General features: G+C 45.0%; 1 protein-coding gene across 4 annotated transcripts; it reads left to right on the top strand.

Annotated features, from left to right (window-relative positions):
- Positions 1-15,360: 15,360 nt before the first annotated feature.
- Positions 15,361-21,831, top strand: phc2a (polyhomeotic homolog 2a (Drosophila)). Of its 4 annotated transcripts, none has more exons than XM_046365385.1 (7): positions 15,361-15,479; positions 16,173-16,384; positions 16,620-16,749; positions 18,556-18,667; positions 19,534-19,660; positions 19,796-20,069; positions 20,382-21,831. In XM_046365385.1, exons 2-7 carry the CDS (start codon positions 16,232-16,234, stop codon positions 20,534-20,536), a joined length of 951 nt encoding a protein of 316 aa, XP_046221341.1. In that variant the 5' UTR covers positions 15,361-15,479; positions 16,173-16,231; the 3' UTR covers positions 20,537-21,831. The 4 variants fall into 4 exon arrangements, with proteins under 4 accessions (XP_046221341.1, XP_046221340.1, XP_046221339.1 ...); XM_046365384.1 differs by having other exon boundaries at positions 15,366-15,479; positions 16,176-16,384; XM_046365383.1 differs by having other exon boundaries at positions 15,398-15,545; positions 16,176-16,384.
- The last annotated feature ends 453 nt before the right edge of the window (positions 21,832-22,284 follow it).

Genomic DNA, 22,284 nt, shown 5'->3' with positions numbered 1-22,284 from the left:
GAGACACTACCTTTAACCCTCACAGTATCTGGTAACCACAGTGAGACTATTTCTTTTTTGATTTTCCGTTCACCGTTTACACCTGTTGTTTTGGGTCATCCCTGGCTAGTATGTCATAATCCTTCTATTAATTGGTCTAGTAATTCTATCCTATCCTGGAACGTTTCTTGTCATGTGAAGTGTTTAATGTCTGCCATCCCTCCCGTTTCTTCTGTCCCTACTTCTCAGGAGGAACCTGGCGATTTGACAGGAGTGCCGGAGGAATATCATGATCTGCGCACGGTCTTCAGTCGGTCCCGAGCCAACTCCCTTCCTCCTCACCGGTCGTATGATTGTAGTATTGATCTCCTTCCGGGGACCACTCCTCCTCGAGGTAGACTATACTCTCTGTCGGCTCCCGAACGTAAGGCTCTCGAGGATTATTTGTCTGTGTCTCTTGACGCCGGTACCATAGTGCCTTCTTCTTCTCCGGCCGGGGCGGGGTTCTTTTTGTTAAGAAGAAGGACGGTACTCTGCGCCCCTGCGTGGATTATCGAGGGCTGAATGACATAACGGTTAAGAATCGTTATCCGCTTCCCCTTATGTCATCAGCCTTCGAGATTCTGCAGGGAGCCAGGTGCTTTACTAAGTTGGACCTTCGTAACGCTTACCATCTCGTGCGCATCAGAGAGGGGGACGAGTGGAAAACGGCGTTTAACACTCCGTTAGGGCATTTTGAGTACCGGGTTCTGCCGTTCGGTCTCGCCAATGCGCCAGCTGTTTTTCAGGCATTAGTTAATGATGTTCTGAGAGACATGCTGAACATTTTTGTTTTTGTCTATCTTGACGATATCCTGATTTTTTTCTCCGTCACTCGAGATTCATGTTCAGCACGTTCGACGTGTTCTACAGCGCCTTTTAGAGAATTGTCTCTACGTAAAGGCTGAGAAGTGCTCTTTTCATGTCTCCTCCGTTACTTTTCTCGGTTCCGTTATTTCCGCTGAAGGCATTCAGATGGATTCCGCTAAGGTCCAAGCTGTCAGTGATTGGCCCGTTCCAAGGTCACGTGTCGAGTTGCAGCGCTTTTTAGGTTTCGCTAATTTCTATCGGCGTTTCATTCGTAATTTCGGTCAAGTTGCTGCCCCTCTCACAGCTCTTACTTCTGTCAAGACGTGTTTTAAGTGGTCCGGTTCCGCCCAGGGAGCTTTTGATCTTCTAAAAGAACGTTTTACGTCCGCTCCTATCCTCGTTACTCCTGACGTCACTAGACAATTCATTGTCGAGGTTGACGCTTCAGAGGTAGGCGTGGGAGCCATTCTATCCCAGCGCTTCCAGTCTGACGATAAGGTTCATCCTTGCGCTTATTTTTCTCATCGCCTGTCGCCATCTGAGCGCAACTATGATGTGGGTAACCGTGAACTGCTCGCCATCCGCTTAGCCCTAGGCGAATGGCGACAGTGGTTGGAGGGGCGACCGTTCCTTTGTCGTTTGGACAGACCATAAGAACCTTGAGTACATCCGTTCTGCCAAACGACTTAATGCCCGTCAAGCTCGTTGGGCGTTGTTTTTCGCTCGTTTCGAGTTTGTGATTTCTTACCGTCCGGGTAGCAAGAACACCAAGCCTGATGCCTTATCCCGTCTGTTTAGTTCTTCTGTGGCTTCTACTGATCCCGAGGGGATTCTTCCTTATGGGCGTGTTGTCGGGTTAACAGTCTGGGGAATTGAAAGACAGGTTAAGCAAGCACTCACGCACACTGCGTCGCCGCGCGCTTGTCCTAGTAACCTCCTTTCGTTCCTGTTTCCACTCGTCTGGCTGTTCTTCAGTGGGCTCACTCTGCCAAGTTAGCTGGTCATCCCGGTGTTCGAGGCACTCTTGCGTCTATTCGCCAGCGCTTTTGGTGGCCGACTCAGGAGCGTGACACGCGCCGTTTCGTGGCTGCTTGTTCGGACTGCGCGCAGACTAAGTCGGGTAACTTTCCTCCTGCCGGTCGTCTCAGACCGCTCCCCATTCCTTCTCGACCATGGTCTCACATTGCCTTAGACTTCATTACCGGTCTGCCGTTGTCTGCGGGGAAGACTGTGATTCTGACGGTTGTCGATAGGTTCTCTAAGGCGGCACATTTCATTCCCCTCGCTAAACTTCCTTCCGCTAAGGAGACGGCACAAATCATTATTGAGAATGTATTCAGAATTCATGGCCTCCCGTTAGACGCCGTTTCAGACAGAGGCCCGCAATTCACGTCACAGTTTTGGAGGGAGTTCTGTCGTTTGATTGGTGCGTCCGTCAGTCTCTCTTCCGGGTTTCATCCCCAGTCTAACGGTCAAGCAGAGAGGGCCAATCAGACGATTGGTCGCATACTACGCAGCCTTTCTTTCAGAAACCCTGCGTCTTGGGCAGAACAGCTCCCCTGGGCAGAATACGCTCACAATTTTTCCTTCGTCTGCTACCGGGTTATCTCCGTTTCAGAGTAGTCTGGGTTACCAGCCTCCTCTGTTCTCATCCCAGCTTGCCGAGTCCAGCGTTCCCTCCGCTCAAGCGTTTGTCCAACGTTGTGAGCGCACCTGGAGGAGGGTGAGGTCTGCACTTTGCCGTTACAGGGCACAGACGGTGAGAGCCGCCAATAAACGCAGGATTAAGAGTCCAAGGTATTGTTGCGGCCAGAGAGTGTGGCTTTCCACTCGCAACCTTCCTCTTACGACAGCTTCTCGTAAGTTGACTCCGCGGTTCATTGGTCCGTTCCGTGTCTCCCAGGTCGTCAATCCTGTCGCTGTGCGACTGCTTCTTCCGCGACATCTTCGTCGCGTCCATCCTGTCTTCCATGTCTCCTGTGTTAAGCCCTTTCTTCGCACCCCGTTCGTCTTCCCTCCCCCTCCCGTCCTTGTCGAGAGCGCACCTATTTACAAGGTACATAAGATCATGGACATGCGTTCTCGGGACGGGGTCACCAATACTTAGTGGATTGGGAGGGTTACGGTCCTGAGGAGAGGAGTTGGGTTCCATCTCGGGACGTGCTGGACCGTTCACTCATCGATGATTTCCTCCGTTGCCGCCAGGATTCCTCCTCGAGTGCGCCAGGAGGCGCTCGGTGAGTGGGGGGTACTGTCATGTTTGTCATTTATTATCATGTCTTGTCCCTGTGCTCCCCATTCTATTCGTTTCCCTCTGCTGGTCTTATTTGGTTCTTTCCCTCCTTCTATCCCTCTCTCTCCCCCTCCCTCTCTCACTCTCTCGCTCTCTCTTCTCTCTATCGTTCCGTTCCTGCTCCCAGCTGTTCCTATTCCCCTAATCATCATTTAGTCTTCCCACACCTGTTCCCGATCCTTTCCCCTGATTAGAGTCCCTATTTATTCCTTTGTGTTCCGTTCCTGTCCCGTCGGTTCCTTGTTTAGTATTCACCATGCTGTGATTGCGTTTCGCCCTGTCATGTCGTGTTTTGGCTGTGATTGTATATCGCCCTGTCCTGTCGTGTTTTTTGCCTTCATCAGATGCTGCGTGTGAGCAGGTGTCTCTGTCAACTACGGCCTGCGCCTACCCGAAGCGACCTGCAGTCTGTGGCCGCTTCTCCAGTTATTCCCCTCTACAGACTAGAGGATTTTTGTTATTCCCTGTTTGGACTTAAATAAACTCTGTTTCTGTTAAGTCGCTTTTGGGTCCTCTTTCACCTGCATGACACATTGCCCTTGACAATCAACCGTTCTGTCGTGGGTGATGGCTTTCGTGACTGGTTGAGCACCGGTACACACTAATGTTACCAAGTGCGCTATTGTTCAGATGTTGCCCTGCCGGAGTTACACAGTAATAGCTCACTGCTATTAGCTTCACGACATACTATGGAACGCCATTTGGGTCTTTGCGTGTCAAAAAAGATACATGTCAAATAACACTATTTGACAATAACACTACTTGACGTGTTAAATTCGCTTTTAATTTTGACATCAAATAACAGTTATATTATAGATTGTTGGGTGTTATGAATTTGCATGTGCAAGCCCCACCACTACTATCAGTAGCACTGTCAAAGCTGTACAAAAAGTCTGCAAACAAGCAAACACCGGCCACAAACAATGTGTTTACAATACCGCGTTGGTAATGAAGCATTATTTGTTCGACCACAACTTCTGGGGTAGCTAGCTTTGGGGTACCTAGCTAGCAACAATACAACCAACCTGAAAACAATGACCAGTAGAAACTGCAGTCATTTTCACTAATCTTAGCAATGATTTTGGAATCGTTGTGAGTAAGTATTAGCTAGGTAGCCACTTGTTGTTTGCCAATTGAAATGTAACTTTAGTTCATGAAAAATAAATAGCTAGGCAGCTACTTAACCCTGTTGCCCAAAGCTAACGTTATAAGCAGCCAGCTAGCTTCATCTGGCTAGTGAGGAGTGACCTGACCGGGTTATGTGTTGTGAAGCTAGCCACAATAATTATCGCGGGACAGTGACTGTCTGAAATCACCTCCCCAGTCAGCCTATTGTGTGTATTGACATTCATATTGCACTGTACAGCTATTGCACTGTACAGATTGGGGATCAATGAAATGGGGTAACAGTCTACTCAATACCCAAGATATTTTTTCCCCAACGTCCTCCTCAGAGTTATCAGACTCCAAACCATCCACGCAGTGTTGTTTTTCCTCTGGAATAGTGTTCAATACACATAGGTTAACAATAAATGTGTCTCAATTCACAGTTGTTTCAGAGTCCCGCAATAAGAGCTACGATGCTAATGATCTCTGGGTGTCACTGAGTAGACTGATACCTCATGTCATTGATCCACAATCCATAGGTAAGGCTGTACAGTGAAATAAGTATGCCCCCAATGCAATTCTAAAGTATAATACATCCAGTCTGATTTCAACAGATATTTGTCAAATTAACAAATTATTGCCTTTTGTTGATTTTATATAACAACATTCCAACCTCGTTTAGCATGATCTATTCAATTATGTGAGTGGTGATCCTAACTGACCTAAGACAGGGAATTTTTACTAGGATTAAATGTCAGGAATTGTGAAAAACTGAGTGTAAATGTATTTGGCTAAGGTGTATGTAAACTTCCAAATTCAACTGTATATCAAATCAGTACTCTAGGTTTAATTATTACATGATTAAACTAATCATGTAAACATTAACTAGGAAGTCGGGGCACCACGGGAAATGTTGATTACAAAGTTATCATTTTCCGAATGTAATTCTTCAGATATTTTAATATCAGATCAATTAGTCTTCTATTAATGAATTCTGAATCGTTACCTTATTAGTCTCATTCCAAACGTCAAGAAAATTAATGGTTATCTGCACAAAACGTTTCCATAATGAATCAACAATATACAAATTGGCTTATTTATTTATTTACTAACTAACTAAATAATCACACAGAATTACATAACAAACAAACAGTACATATTGGTTACGAACAATGATAGAAAAGTCCCTAGTGGGTTAAGCTGATATGACGGCTTGGTAGTCAAAGGAAAGGTATGGGGCCTGAGAAAGAGCGGAAAAGACCAAGTGGATTCACTGCTCTATAATTACATTAATTGAAATGCTAATCCTTTGCACATGCACGGCCACTCATTCGAGAATAATTGCAATGTATCTATATTTACTCCTCTATCTCGTTGTTGTCTTCTCTGTTGGAATCCTCGATCATCCTGTAGGGTTCATCAAATCAAATCAAATGTATTTATATAGCCCTTCGTACATCAGCTGATATCTCAAAGTGCTGTACAGAAAACCAGCCTAAAACCCCAAACAGCAAGTAATGCAGGTGTAGAAGCACGGTGACTAGGAAAAACTCCCTAGAAAGGCCAAAACCTAGGAAGAAACCTAGAGAGGAACCAGGCTATATGGGGTAGCCAGTCCTCTTCTGGCTTTGCCGGGTGGAGATTATAACAGAACTTGGCCAAGATGTTAAAATGTTCATAAATGACCAGCATGGTCAAATAATAATAATCACAGGCAGAACAGTTGAAACTGGAGCAGCAGCACGGCTAGGTGGACTGGGGACAGCAAGGAGTCATCATGTCAGGTAGTCCTGAGGCATGGTCCTAGGACTCAGGTCCTCCGAGAGAGAGAGAGAAAGAAAGAATTCACACAGGACACCGGATAGGACAGGACAAGTACTCCAGAAATAACAAACTGACCCTAGCCCCCCGACACATAAACTAGTGCAGCATAAATGAGACAGGAGGGGTCAGGAGACACTGTGGCCCCATCCGATGGCACCCCCGGACAGGGCCAAACAGGAAGGATATAACCCCACCCACTTTGCCAAAGCACAGCCCCCACACCACTAGAGGGATATTTTCAACCACCAACTTACCATCCTGAGACAAGGTCGAGTATAGCCCACAAAGACAGCCCTTGCCTTGACAGGAAGCCAGTGTAGGGAGGCTAGCACTGGAGTAATATGATCAAATATCTTGGTTCTAGTCAGGATTCTAGCAGCCGTATTTAGCACTAACGGAAGTTTATTTAGTGCTTTATCCGGGTAGCCGGAAAGTAGAGCATTGCAGTAGTCTAACCTAGAAGTGATAAAAGCATGGATACATTTTTCTGCATAATTTTTGGACAGAAAGTTTCTGATTTTTGCAATGTTACGTAGATGGAAAAAAGCCGTCCTTGAAACTGTCTTGATATGTTCTTCAAAAGAGAGATCAGGGTCCAGAGTAACGCCGAGGTCCTTCACAGTTTTATTTGAGACGACTGTACAACCATTAAGATTAATTGTCAGATTCAACAGAAGATCTCTTTGTTTCTTGGGACCTAGAACAAGCATCTCTGTTTTGTCCAAGTTTAAAAGTAGAAAGTTTGCAGCCATCCACTTCCTTATGTCTGAAACACATGCATCTAGCGAGGGCAATTTTGGGGCTTCACCATGTTTCATTGAAATGTACAGCTGTGCGTCATCTGTATAGCAGTGAAAGTTAACATTATGTTTTCAAATGACATCCCCAAGAGGTAAAATATATAGTGAAAACAATAGTGGTCCTAAAACGGAGCATTGAGGAACACCGAAATGTACAGTTGATTTGCCAGAGGACAAACCATTCTCAGAGACAAACTGATATCTATGCGACAGATAAGATCTAAACCAGGCCAGAACTTGTCAGTGTAGACCAATTTGGGTTTCCAATCTCTCCAAAAGAATGTGGTGATCGATGGTATCAAAAGCAGCACTAAGGTCTAGGAGCACGAGGACAGATGCAGAGCCTCAGTCTGATGCCATTAAAAGATAATTTACCACCTTCACAAGTGCAGTCTCAGTGCTATGATGGGGTCTAAAACCAGACTGAAGCATTTCGTATACATTGTTTGTCTTCAGGAAGGCAGTGAGTTGCTGCGCAACAGCCTTTTCTAAGATTTTTGAGAGGAATGGAAGCTTCGATATAGGCCCTTTTTTATATTTTCTGGGTCAAGGTTTGGCTTTTTCAAGAGAGTCTCAGAGTCTCTGGTTAACTTTCCCAGATGTCACAATGTCTTTCGTGGTTGTAGATGGTTAGAATGGATACTTCAGAGTACCATTTGGAAATGTTCCAATAGATAGATGCTTCGTCGGTTGTCGGTATTCTTGTTCTAGGCTTATGTAATTTCTAGCTGCAGACTAGTAATTATACGTCTAAGATTTGCTCTTATTCTGTAGTGATCGATAGTCTCAGTTTATCCATTTCCAGCCATGTAGCCAAACTACAGCTTTATGGTCTCCGATCATGTAGTTTTAAACCATTTCACACGTAGCTTCAGCTACATGTTTTCTAGTCTAATGTGAATTTCATCAGGTGTGGGTTTAATACACTTCAGTAGAAAAGGCTGGTTCCATGACGCCACTGTGATCAAATCAAATCAAAGTTTATTCATCACTTGCGCCGAATACAAGAGGTGTAGACCTTACAGTGAAATGATTACTTACAGGTATCTAACCAATAGTGCGAAAAAAGGTGTGTGTGTGTGTGTGTGTGTGTGTGTGTGTGTGTGTGTGTGTGTGTGTGTGTGTGTGTGTGTGTGTGTGTGTGTGTGTGTGTGTGTGTGTGTGTGTGTGTGTGTGTGTGTGTGTGGGTAAGTAAAGAAATAAAACAACAGTAAAAAGACATTTGAAAATAAGACTAGCAAGGCTATAGACAGACACCGGTTAGTCAGGCTTAATGAGGTAGTATGTACATGTGGGTATGGTTAAAGTGACTATGCATATATGATGAACAGGGAGTAGCAGTAGTGTAAAAAGAGGGGTTGGAGGGTGGTGGGACACAATGTAGATAGCCCGGTTAGCCAATGTGTGGGAGCACTGGTGGTCGGACCAATTGAGGTAGTATGTGCGTTAAAGTGACTATGCATATAAGATTAACAGAGCGTAGCAGCAGCGTAAAAGAGGGGGTGGGGGGGGACACACACAATGCAAATAGTCTGGGTAACCATTTGGTTTCCTGTTCAGGAGTCTTATGGCTTGGGGGTAAAAACTGTTGAGAAGCCTTTTTGTCCTAGACTTGGCACTCCGGTACCACTTGCCATGCGATAGTAGAGAGAACAGTCTATGACTGGGGTGGCTGGGGTCTTTGACAATTTTCAGGGCCTTCCTCTGACACCGCCTGGTGTCGATGTCCTTGATGGCAGGCAGCTTTGCCCCAGTGATGTACTGGGCTGTACGCACTACCCTCTGAACTGCCTTGCGGTCGGAGGCCGAGCAATTACCGTATCAGACAGTGATGCAACTGGCTAGGATGCTCTCGATGTTGCAGCTGTAGAACCTTTTGAGGATTTCAGGACCCATGCCAAATCTTTTTAGTTTCTTGAGGGGGAATAGGCTTTGTCGTGCCCTCTTCACGACTGTCTTGGTGTGTTTGGACCATTCTAGTTTGTTGTTGATGTGGACACCAAGGAATTTGAAGCTCTCAACCTGATGTCTACACTCACGTGGGCGTGGCCATTGATTTGGTTAACTTTATATGAAACCTCATACTCTCATTTAGAAGGTTAACATCACATTACATCTTTTCACAAATAGCTTCATGATTAATCACATATGTTTCACAATATTTAGATGTAAACCTAACAGCTGGGAAATGTACACTTGAAGAGAAACAGTTATGTGTGTTTCCTGTCCTTCATGAGATCACCAAATGAAACACACCTGTCATAATTGTCCTCTAAGTGTCCACGGACCACTCCCACATTCTCAAAAGTAGAAATATTGTTTAATTCTCCCATTTTGGGGATTAGGAGTTTGGCCAAGAGAGGGACTTTGTTATCTTAGACTCTCTCAATGCTGCATGCCAGTTTCTACCAGGTATTTATGACCTGTCGTAAAGTTATAAAACTGTGGAGCGAGAGAGAGGGGGGGGCTATGATCCTCCCCCCAGGGCACGTCTTGACAGTGTGTTAACAATTTAACTGTAATAGAATGCTTAAAAGGACGGCAATTTTTTTTTACACCGATATCAGGTTTTTTTGGCAAGAAAAATATCGGATATCGGTATCGGCCAAAAATGTCTTATCGGTGCATCAATATTTTTTGATTGTCATGTTCTGACCTTAGTTCCTTTGTTTTGTCTTTGTTTTAGTATGGTCAGGGCGTGAGTTGGGGTGGGCAGTCTATGTTATTTTTTCTATAATTTGGGATTTCTGTGTTTGGCCTGGTATGGATCTCAATCAGAGGCAGCTGCCATTCGTTGACCCTGATTGAGAACCATACTTAGGTAGCCTGGTTTCACCTTTGAGTTGTGGGTGAATACTTTCTGTACTGTGTTTTTGTATATTCACCGTATAGGACTGTTTCATTTAGTTCGTAGTCGCTTTATTGTTTTTGTTCTTTAGTGTTCTGAGTTATAATAAATATCATGAACACTTACCACGCTACTCCTTGGTCCTCTGATCCTTCCTACTACTCCTCCTCGTTAGAGGAGGAGGAGGAGGACAACTGTTACAGAATCACCCACCACCAAAGGACCAAGCAGCGTGGTAACTGGCAGCAGCAGCGTTCTCCAGACTCCTGGACATGGGAGGAGATCTTGGATGGCAAGGGACCCAGGGTACAGCCGGTAGAATATCGCCGCCCCAAGGCAGAGCTGGAGGGAGCGAAAGCTGAGAGGCGGTGGTATGAGGAGGCAGCACGGCTGGGACGAGAGGCAGCCCCAAAAATTTCAGTGGTGGAAAAAGTACCCAATAGTCAAGTAAAAGTTGAAAGTCACCCAGTAAAATTCTACTTGAGTAAAAGTATTTGATTTTAAATATTGTGGCAGATGGCAGGGAGAGGTGGGGGGAGTGGTGATTGAAGGGAGATATCTTGCAGCCTGCTGGCTCCACCCCTGTGCCTTATATGGACATTCCTGCCCCAACGAGTCAAGCCTTTGCATCATTAAGTCATGGAGTGCTTGGGGATAAAAGAGGAAGCGGGCTGCACTTATTGGGAGAGGACTGAGAGTGTTATGGAGAGTGTGAGAAGAGAGAATTAGCTGTGTAATTGCCCACCCCCCTCCACTGTGTACCGAACTGGTTTGGCTGAGGAGCCGAGTTTTAGGATTACCCCTGGAGAATGGAACGGACAACGAGAACAGACTGTCAACTGGTTGCTGAATTCCCCCCTTTCCTACAGTGTGCAATTTTCCCTAATAAATTCCCCATTTGTGTTCTAGTTGTGCTTTGTGTGCGTTTTTGGTTATTGAACTTGGTGATGTGGAAATCCCACCCCCCTTAAGCCTGCTACATGTGGTGGAGAATGCGGGCAAACCAAGCTCAATAACTAAACAGACACAGAGCACAATGGAAGCATTGGTGAAACAGCTGGTGGAGGCAAACCTAGCGCAGCAGGCTATGCATCGGTAGCTGCTGGAGGAACAGCGTCAGCAGACCGCTCTCCTGTGAGCTGGACTCAGCCAGCTGACAGCTGCCCAGGCTGGTGTGGCTGCAGGCGCAGCAGTCTCTTGTTCCAAACTCAGTAGGTTTATACTGAAGCTGACAGAGGCTGACGACATCAAGGCTTATACCTCCAAGCCTTTGAGAGGATGGTGGCTACGGAGAAATGAACCCATGAGCAATGGGCCAGCCTGCTAGCACCCTTCTTGTCAGGCGCAGCACAGAAGACCTATCAGGATCTGACGGCTGACCAGGAGATGCATTACAAGGAGCTGAAAAAGGAAATCCTGAGCCGGTATGGTTACACCCTAATTAGGCTGGCCAAGAGCTGGCTAACTGCTGAACCACTGATGCTCACACCTATCGAGAAAGTGGTCATAGATACATTTCTACGCTCTATCCAGTTCAAAGCTAAAACGTTAGCAAGCTAACCCACAGAGCGCAGATCAGCTGGTGGAACTGGTGGAAGGTCAACAGGTGGCTTTGGAGGTCCTGCACAGCGGACAACCACGGAAGGCTGAACCCTCCACTCGCCCAATGGAGCGGAAAAGGTCGGAGGACAACGCTGCGACCCAGGCCAAGGACCATGCCGGAACCCCCAACAACAGCCAGCTCCCAGAGACAACGGCCCTTCCTGAACCTGGACAACAGGAAGAACTACAAGTGTGGCGAGCAGGGACACATCACCTGGAACTGTCCATACCGTGATGTATGCCGATGCCTTAGCCACTAAGGTAGCCACTGGGAGTCTCTGTGGCTTGCTGATGGCATGCTGGGCTAAGGAGAGTGGTCCTTCCCCTGTCACCCCGGTAAGAGCCAACAGAAAGGACACCACAGCACTTTTGGACTCCGGGAGTATGGTGACCCTGATCAATCCTGACTTTGCCCAGTCCCCAAACCTGTCTGACACTGTGGCCATCACATGCATACACGGTGAGACCAAGGACTACCCTACCACACTCATCCACCTACAGACCACTAAGGAACAACACATAGGGCCAGTGGGAGTCGTCCCAAACCTGCCTGTGCCGGTCCTTATTGTGGACCAGTATGTCTGTGGACCAGTATGTCCAGAGACATGGGGTACCAGAAGGGACGAGGAAGCCAGAGAGGTGGGAGGGATGCCAGAAGGAGGGATGACCGGATGTGTGGATTCCAGGAAGTGGACCCCCAGGCGTCAACAGAACCCCTCTCGGAGGGTGACTTGGGTGTAGCAAGACTGGAGGAAGGTGTGGTGAGTCTGGAAGACATGTTCCCGATGGATCATGAGGTGGCGCCAGAGCACGCCTTCCTAGCGGTCCGGTTCTGCACGGCCCAATTGTAGGATCCTAACCTGGCCAGCGCTCTCCAGCAGGTGACCTTAGTGGATGGAAAGCCCATGGAGGGGGTAAGTCAGATCACCTACCCCCATTTTTCTATAAAGAAGAAATTGCTGTATCAGGTCATGAAGAAGAATGACGAATGTATGGCATTGTTGTTGGTGCTCCATCCCTTTGTACAATCTGCCCTGCAGTTGGCACACTCACACCTTCTTGGGGCTCACCTAGGGGTGGAGAAGACCTTAGACCAGATCAAGGCATGATTTTACTGGCCAGGTGTGAAGAGAGCAGTGGAAGATTACTGCCGCAGTAGCCTGGAGTACCAGCAGGTGGCTCCAAAACCAGACTTTATCAGCCCCTTAATTCTCCTACCGATTATTTCAGTCCCTTTCAGCAGGATCGCAATAGACCTGGTGGGACCTCTACCCAAGAGCATCCGAGTGCACCAATACAGCCTGGTGATTTTGGATTATGCAATGGCAGTTCTCAAGTTCCTAATTCTGATCGTTCGCTTACAACGAGGGATTCCGACACAACACCTCCAGCCCCAACTACCCAAGGTCCAACGGCTTAGCAGAGAGTTCAGTCAAAATTGTCAAAGGTCTGATGAAAAAGGCACACGATGGAAAGGAGAATTTCCTAAAAAGTCTGATCTACCGCAGCGCACAGCTGCAGAACAGACAAATGTTGATGGGACATTGCATCAGAACCAACCTACCCATCCATGAGGACAGGCTAACACCCAGAGGTCCTCACAAGTCAAACTCGCAAAGGGAAAAACAAAGACAAACAAAAACAGCGACATGACAACAGTGCAAGACATTTATCTGAACTGAAACCTGGAGATCATGTATGACTCCAAGACATCACTACAGGAACCTGGATGCAGCAAGGGTGTGTGCAGAGAGAAGTTGCACTGCGATCCTATGAGATCCTAAATTGTATGTTATGCAGGTTGAGTAAACAAATGTGCGATTTGATATATGACATGTTTAGTTACAGAGAAAATTTGTTTTTTTAAGGAAGGAATATGTGTTATTTCTTAACATGAAGACTACGTTACCCAGCAATCTATGCGAGGATGGGGGTAGTTAGAAGTATGCATTGGATGGCTACACAAGGATATTGCTAGCTGAAGTATCAGTTTATTAAAAGCCGTTAAATCTTTATCTTTATCCCCAGATGTTTGTTATCTTTAAATTCCATAGACCATGATAATGTGTTAGGCCTCAGGGCATCTACTGTTTGGTTTATAAACACTTTCTATGAGCGGAAGCCTCAGTCCAGGCTTCACCGACTAAAGCCAAGACTAAACATCCCCTGGGTGTCTGTCTGTTTGGGAAGTTATTGCTGTGGTAACCATTGTACAATATACCTGGGGCTTTATAGGCATACACACTTGGGGCCAAATCCTAACTCAATGTGCTCAATTTATAATTGTGTACAAGGACTGTTTGTAGTTTATTGTTTGTTTTGTGAAAGAAACCTGACATTTCTTAGTTTAAAGCAAAGACTAATGTTGATTTGCGTTGTTTTTACAGAGTATACATAAATCCAGACACACCAGATCCTGCAGCAGCATAAACAGCAGCAGTTTGTTCCAGCATCACCAGACCCAGCAGCTTCCTCTGAGGGGCCAGGCCCTAGTGCTGTACACATCCTCCATCCACAGCCACTCTAAAGCCCAGATGCTACAGGCCCTGTTTATCCAGCACCAGCCCAAGCAGGGCCTTGTCCCTGTGCTGCCCAAACCCCCTGTTTATGCTCCTGTTCCCAGCCAGCAGGCCACTATCTCCACTATCAGTTCCTAGATCCTTACCCACAATGTGCCAGACCCAGGCTGCCCTCTGCCCAATACTAAGCTAGGGAAGCTTGCTGCAGTCAACCTCCAGATCCAGCCAACAGTTTCTGCCCCGGACTCTCAAGTGGTTCAGGACAGTGGTAGTCACATCTGAGGTAGTCACGGAGAACAGTTTCACTTCCCTCGTACAGCAGCCAACAGCCCCTTGTACTCTTGAGGTCATCACTACTGAGTAATGCCCATCGGACCCCAGCAGCCCCACCGCACACACTGGAGGTAGATATTACTGTATATTTAATATTTCACATAAGGTTGCATATCAAAGTCATTGGACTTATGGATGACCAGAAGCCCTGACGCTGTTCAATTTGATACAGTAATGTGAAGGTCCACCCACATGGCAGAGAGGAGTTCACACTCCCTCCCTCCCTCAGACTCATTCCGTCTGTAGGCCTAGGCAGCCCAGGCACAATGGCCATCCCTACTCCAGCACTCCCCTCAAGCGGAAGACTAAATCTGTCACGCCCCAGAGTCCATTGTTCTGCCCTGCCACTTGGGGGAACGCGACAGCTTTAGCCATAATTAGGGGAGAGGGGCCGGGCTTTGTCATTCTCCCCATGGGCTAGGGGGGAAGAAAGGAGCACTTGTAATGTCTGGCAGGTGTATACGCGCAAGGCCCATCCACATTCAAACATGAATAATATACAGCAGTGGAGGCTTCTGAGGGGAGGATGGCTCAAAATAATGACTGGAACGGAGCGAATGGAATGGCATCAAACACATGGAAACCATGTTTGATGAATTTGATACCATTTCACCTATACTGCCCCAGCCATTACCACAAGCCTGTCCTTCCCAAAACTTGCCACCAACCTCCTGTGATATACAGTACTTTCAAAGGGCCAGGAGGCTGTTACTCAGCGTATACTGAAGAGTGTCCAACAGTGCCACTTGGCTACTTCGAGTTAGACCACCATGTGATCAGGGCACTCCTCCTCTAAGTGTTATTATTAGGTGGTCCATGTTATAGCCTTGATCTAGCAAGACCAGTGGTGCCTTGGACTAATTCTCAAGGCCCAGCATGTCTGCTTGTCTGACATACAATGAACATTGTCTTTACCATTTATGTCGTTTTTTATATATATAATGATAAGATATGAAAACATTAGAGGCCCTACCTCTAGGGCCATAGCTCAAAAGTTGAGAAAATCCATCTTTCAACAATTCCCATTCCAATTATTTGTCTCTAATCAAGGAAAATGGTATTTTTACATAGACTTTCACTTCTGTTTTGCCACTATATTTCTCAAATAATGTGGTAGATTAAACTTGAAATGAGTGGGAGGTGAAAATAGTCCAACCAATCAGAGAGGAAGTCCGTTTGAGATACTCGCCGCCATTGGATCACATTCCAAATAGCACGGGCCAATGGTGGGGGCGCTTGATTTCCTATTCACTTCCCGCATACAAAGCGATTAAAGTGTGTACTGTGTGCTTGCTGCAGGGGTAATAGCGACCGAACAAACAGAAGTAAGCACGTTAAAACGTTGGAATGATTGCATTGCTTGTGTAATATAACTTCTACTGATGTAACGGGTGCGTATTTCTACGGAAAATTTGAGATTTTTGAGCACATGATTTGTTTGCTTCATGTTGCCTCGGCAGAGAGGATATGAAAGGAAAGGTTGTTTGGAGCATTGGAACAAAAGGGTGTTCTTTCGCTCCGTGTTGACCATTGTCGGGGCGTTTGAATCAGTTATCAGATCCCCTATATTTGTAATTTCTTGTGGCAGGTTTCTCAATTTAAGTTAGTGTTAAAATGTGGTCACATTTACTTTTCAAGTAGATGTCGACGAAACCTTTGCTTTTTGTTATAATGGATGAACAATACGAATTTGGGATAATCAAATTGCGTAATATCATTTAGTTGTTACAGTACACATTCATTGTATGAAATACAACTAATGTTTTTTTTTGTTGGCCTAGGTGTAGAATTAAGTGGGAAGAAAAGTAAACAAACAATTTACGAAGTGGTCCAGATATTCTGCTGAAAATATTATCCACTGTATAAAATGTTAACCGAATAATCAACGACATGAGTGGTCATTCACTTGGAACTATTTTATTTTTGTATACATCAGTACCGACTCTTGCATGATTTCAGTTATTTGACATATCAATATATAATTGTATTTACTCGCGTTCAAATAGTATTATTCCCAGCAGGTAAGGGAGACGCTGAGGGGCTGAATGCGCAACCAGGTGCAGGCTCGCTTCCAGTCATGACCTCGGGGAATGGGAACAATGCGCCCACGGTGACCGGCAGCACCCCCCATAATGGCGAGAGCAAACCGCCCCAGGCAATAGTGAAACCCCAGATCCTCACCCACGTCATTGAGGGATTTGTGATCCAGGAGGGAGCCGAGCCTTTCCCTGTAAGTAGTAGGATAATGAAGAAGCTTTCCACCCACTGGGCACATGGCTGTTCAGAAACACACACAATATGTAAGGTGGGCTTTCAACTGAACCATAAGGACACAGTTAGCCCTGTCCACGAGAAGGAGTGCACTTCCCTCTAGTGGACAACATTTGACTAAACCTTCCATTCTGTACTGTTCAGCATTTTACTATGGGGGTAAAGCAGCATGTCTAAAGTGTCTGTCCTTTCAGGTGGAACGTCCGTTGGCATTGCTGATCGAGAACCTGAAGAAACACAAACAGCAAACACTTTCCGACTCAGAGAAAACGACCTCCTCCAACAGCACCACAGACTCTGAGATGGAGGACTTATCACACCAAGGTAAAGGGCCAGCCTGGAGGACATAGTGCTGCACAATGAATCAAATTCACATCAAAATTGCAATACTGACATGTGCAATATCCATATTGAAAGAGATCATATCGCATGCAATATTTAGTTTACTCTGTTTTTTTGTCTCCCTCCCTCTTCTTGCGGCTGCTTCTCACATATAAAGCCCTCCCCACTGTCACTCAAGCAGTGTAGTTCTTCCCTGCTGTTAGGACTATAAGTTTGCATGATGTTCTTATAGGTCAAGTGCAGTCAACACATTGTTCCAAACAAGAACGATTCTACTTTTTGTTTTAATGTAAATGGCTATTTTTATGATTCCACTTCACCCAAGTATTGGTCACATACACATATTTACCAGATGTTATTGTGGGTGTAGGGAAATGCTTGTTTTCCTAGCTCCAACAGTGCAAAGTATCTAACAATACAACAATCTAAAAGTAAAATAAAGTAATTAAGAAATGGATAAATATTAGGACGAGCAATGTCAGACGTATTGACTAAAATACAGTAGAATAGAACACAATGTATACATATGAGATGAGTAAAGCAGTATGTAAACATTTATTAAAGTGACTAGTGTTCCATTATTGAAGTGTACAATGATTCAATGTATATAGGGCAGCAGCCTCTAAGGTGCAGGGATGAGTAACCAGGTGGTAGCCAGCTAGTGATGGCTATTTAAGTCTGATGGCCTTGAGAGAGAAGCAGTTTTTTTAGTCTCTGTCCCAGCTTTGATGCACTTGTACTGACCTTGCCTTCTGGATGTTAGCAGGTGAATAGGCCGTGGCCCGGGTGGTTGATGTCCTTGATGATATTTTGGGCCATCCTGTGACATCGGTGCTGTAGGTGTCTTGAAGGGCAGGCAGTGTGTCCCTGGGGATACGTTGGGCAGACCGCACCACCCTCTGGAGAGCTTTGCGGTCGGTGCGGTTGCTTGTACCAGGTGGTGATGCAGCCTGACCGGATGCTCTCAATTGTCTTTCTGTAGAAGTTTGAGTGTCTTAGGGGGGCCAAGACACATTTCCTCAGCCTCCTGAGGTTGAAGGGGCACTAATTGTGCCTTCACCACACTCTGTGTGGACCATTTCAGATTTTCCGTGACGTGTATGCTGAGGAACTTGAAGTTTTTCTCCTACACTTTTAATTTTGTTGAGGGAGAAGTTATTTTCCTGACACCACTCTGCCAGGGCCCTCACCTCCCCTGTAGGCTCTCGTCATTGTTGGTAATCGGGCCTATTACTGTTGTCGTCTGAACTTGAGGATTGAGTTGGCCACGCAGTCATGGGTGAACAGGGAGTACAGGAGGAGGGGCCCCTGTCTTAAGCATCAGTGAAGTGGAGATATTGTTTCCTACCTTCACCACCTGGGGGTGGCCCGTCAGCAAGTCAAATCCCAATTGCAATATTTGGTTACATTTTTTATAATAATGATTTTGCCCTTATTGTGCAGCCCAAGGAGGACATCTTGCTTGGCCCACTCTAAAACCAGAACTACAAGTTTCTCATTGTGTCACTGGCTACCTGGCTTCATAATCTCACTTCAGATGGAATTTCATTGTCTCATTGTTGGCACAATTTGGCACTTTGATAAGTGCCTTCATATTTGACACATACTGTACAAATGTCTTGTATACCTTTTTTATTTACGTGTTAAATCAGCCAAATGTCTGAGCCATGTAACCATGCCAGTCACTGCCTGCCATGTCAACTGGTATTCAGTGTTTATACCAACTGTATTTTTAACCACTGCATCCCTGGTTCCCATTCGTTGATGTGTATCTGTTTTGCTGGGCAGAGCTGAAGCAGCAGGAGGAGCCCACCCTGACGTGTGAGCTATGTGGCAGAGTGGACTTTGCCTACAACTTCAAGAGATCCAAGAGGTTCTGCTCCACCGTATGTGCCAAACGGTAAGGCTTGAGTAGAGAACATGCTGGGACTGAAATCTGAGGTGTATTCATTAGGCACCAAATGGATTGATACAGACTGCAACAGGGAGGGACTATTCAAACCACTTTCCTTTTCCCATTGTAAAACATTTTCCTTAGGTGTGGTCTAATGCAGTGGTTCACAAACTGTAGGGGGCGTGCCAGCTTTAAACTTACTCTTGAAAGTTGTAATAGTAGAATGTGCAATTTTGAAATTGGCTAGTGCATCATTTCCTCTTGTCATGTTAGTTATTGTATACGTTAAGTTAAATAGCTCTATCAGAAATGTCCAGATCAACTAGCCCATGTCAGCTTTTTTTGTCACTCAAATACAGTACCACATGAATACACTATAGACTTGGCAAAATGTATAGAATTGCAAGAAGATATTTGCACCCCATGACGATGTGTAAAAATTGCACTAAATAACCTTCAAACTTCCAAATCTCAACATCAACAAGTTGTCATGAACAGTGCTTGTGCCCATAGAAATAGACATGGTGTTTGCAGGGTGGAAGCAGGATTTTTTCCAATATTGGAAGGGCGGCCTAGAGTGGTAAAGTTTAGGAACACCTGGTCTAAATAATACAACGCTGGCTTTCTGAATGACATGTTTGTCAGCAGTTGTTGCTGTAGTAACTATAGCAGTAGCAGTAGTATAGCATTTATATGTGCAGAAATAACAAATAAATGGCTTGTTCTTTACTTTAGCCTATAATTAGTTTCTCTGACAAATGTAGACCCACAATTAAATGGCTTGCTCAGCTTCTGACATACTTGGTTACCCAAGCTACTTGTTGATACATTGTCCATTCTCCACCCCCACACACAATTTCATTTTTGTGCAGGTATAATGTTGGCTGTACAAAGCGAATGGGCCTCTTTCCAAATCGACAAACCACCATGGAGAAACTGAAGAAGCAAAGAATGTTGGATGGAAACCAACAGAACTCAAGTTCAGAAACCAAAAAACGGGTGAAATGGCACTGTTCAAAATATAGAGAATAAATGCAGTATGACTTAAAAAATGTGTTTCCATTGATGCCCTCTTTGCAAGGCAGGTTGAAGCAGGACCTGTCCTTAAAAGCTAAACCCTTCCTGTGATTTCAGACTCCCACCACTGGCCAACAAACTGGGGGTGGATCGTTGACGTCCAGCCACCCCTCTCACGGGGAGTCCAGCCAGTGTTCGGACATGTCTAGCTACGAGGGTCCTCCTTCGCCCCCCCTGTCTGCTGCCAGTTCCGGTGTTCACAGGCCCCAGGTGGACAGAGGGCCCGAGCACATGGAGGGCTGTGGACAAAACCTCACAAATCACTTCCTGCCCAGCGATCCAGCCAAGTGGAACGTGGAGGACGTCTACGGGTTCATCTGCTCCCTGCCAGGTTGGCATTGCCACATTTTCCACATACCCCAACAGATGCTTAATATCAGCCAAAATGGTGTAGTAGCAGCCCCATACAGCAGTGGTCACCAACCTTGGTATTGGAGATGTGCAGGCTTTTGTTTTAGCCCTGTAGTAAAACACCTACTTCAGCCAACAAACTTAGTTCAAATCCAAATTAAATCAAACTTTATTTAGAGGTTGAAGTTAATGTTTATTTTGCACATGATACAGCAGGTGTAAAACAGTACAGTGAAATGCTTGCTTCCAATCTCTTTCCTAGCAATGCAGTGGCTGTTTGATTTGTTCCCAGGTTGCCTGGCGATAGCCGAGGAGTTCCGCTCCCAGGAGATTGACGGCCAGTCCTTGCTGCTGCTTAAAGAGGACCACCTTATGGGCACAATGAACATTAAACTGGGGCCCGCACTCAAGATCTTTGCCCAGATCAGTGTGCTGAGAGACTCGTAGCCCCTCTGGAGTCGCTACACAGTCTTTTTCTGCAATGTCCTCTGTCCTCAACTCCGACCATGCTCAAGCCTACTGCTATTGCAGGTGCGTTCCAGGGTGGTGGCGGATGGACGACGGTTGTGTCTCTGTCCCATAGAAGATGATGGTCCACAGGATATAGACAGCGCTATTGAATTTTAGAGCTTTGACTCTGGACTGTCTCCCATGCCATGCAGGAACAGTTTGTTACTGTATGAGTTGTACTGTGGATGTTGTACTGTGCACAAGTAGCTCACCCAGCCAGACTCTAAGTGGACAACGTGGTACTTAAGTAAGGAAATGCCATTACTAGTAGTCAGTTTCTAACAATTGTGAGGTAGTTGCATCGTATAACTTTTCCATAGATAATATATTTTTGGTTCTTGACTGGAAATTGGTGTTTAGGGCATTTTGGTCTTGGTGGAAAGTGATTGAAAACCTGCCTAGGACTGTATTTTACAGTTCATGCCTTGGAATGTTGTAATTAAGTATTTTATATATATATATATATAAATTCAACAAAATATCCTCAAATTATTGCATCCTTTAAAAAAAAAATTGATCAATGTTTGTCTGGTATTTTCTCTACAGAAAACCAGTGTTTTGAGGATTGTAAATTGGAATTACTTTGTTCACTTTCTCAATATTCTTCCTACTTCTGTGAAGGCCATTTTCAAAGGGACAAGCTGTAACAATATGTAATTGTCTGTCCTACCTGGCCTCAGTCGTGACCCTGGCCTCCAGAAATCAGGGCTAATAGAAATGGATTTACTATTATGAACTCTGTGTGAAAGCCAGAAAGTAACTCTCATTCCAACTTTGAATTATTCTGTGTGATGTACTATTAAGGTTTAATTTGGCAGGAACATTGTGGAGGGACATTCATTTTCCCTCACCTGTTGTGGATGAAATACCTCAGTGACATTTTGAATAGACTGGTGGGTTAAAATGATGAAGGAATCGATTTACCATTCCATTTTGTACTCAGTATTGAATTAAAGGTTTAGTTCACGCAAGGAAAAGCAGGTGTTATTAGATTTAAATCGCTCTGAATTTAGTTTATTTTGGTCATCACTGCAACATGTCTAGTAGGCATTTATAGACTATTGAAGCCTGTTGTAACGCTTAAACCAAAGCAGCATCATGTTTATCTGATGTTTAGCATTAGAAACTCACGCGTTTTTCAAGTTCTAAACTTGTTGGTTGAGTATTTGTAGTTATGGAACTAGTTCTCTCATACCACATTTTGTACTTAAAAAATAAACATTTAAATGGTTCTTCACAAGACCATACTGTCATTTATTACAAATATATTCAATTGTGACAAATCCAGATAAACATTTGACTGTTTGAATGTTTAATTGAAATACATTTTGAGTGGTGTATCCCATACAAATAATCAGTTGGTAAGAACTATTCAACTGGCTGATTTTAAAAATAGAAATATCTTTCACAAATATGCTCCTCTACTGTATTATCAAAATAAGACATGTGAGAACAGCAATTGAATATCAATATTTTTCAATCAGACATATTATGGAAGAAGCTGACAATTTTGTATAGAAAAATAATATATCTAGAATGTCTTATTTTAGAAAGGTTGGCAGCTGTCTATTTCAACAGCCAGTACAAGCAGCAAACGTGCAGATCTCAGAGTCATGAGGATGGGCAGCCACAAATGTTCACAACCATTCAAATTACCACATTATTCTTCAGTATTTACACAAGCA

The sequence above is a fragment of the Oncorhynchus gorbuscha genome, linkage group LG10 (assembly GCF_021184085.1).
Source record: "Oncorhynchus gorbuscha isolate QuinsamMale2020 ecotype Even-year linkage group LG10, OgorEven_v1.0, whole genome shotgun sequence".
In the NCBI taxonomy this organism is placed as follows: domain Eukaryota; kingdom Metazoa; phylum Chordata; class Actinopteri; order Salmoniformes; family Salmonidae; genus Oncorhynchus; species Oncorhynchus gorbuscha.
Note: the sequence above shows the minus strand (reverse complement) of the source record. Positions and strands in the feature narration are given on the sequence as shown.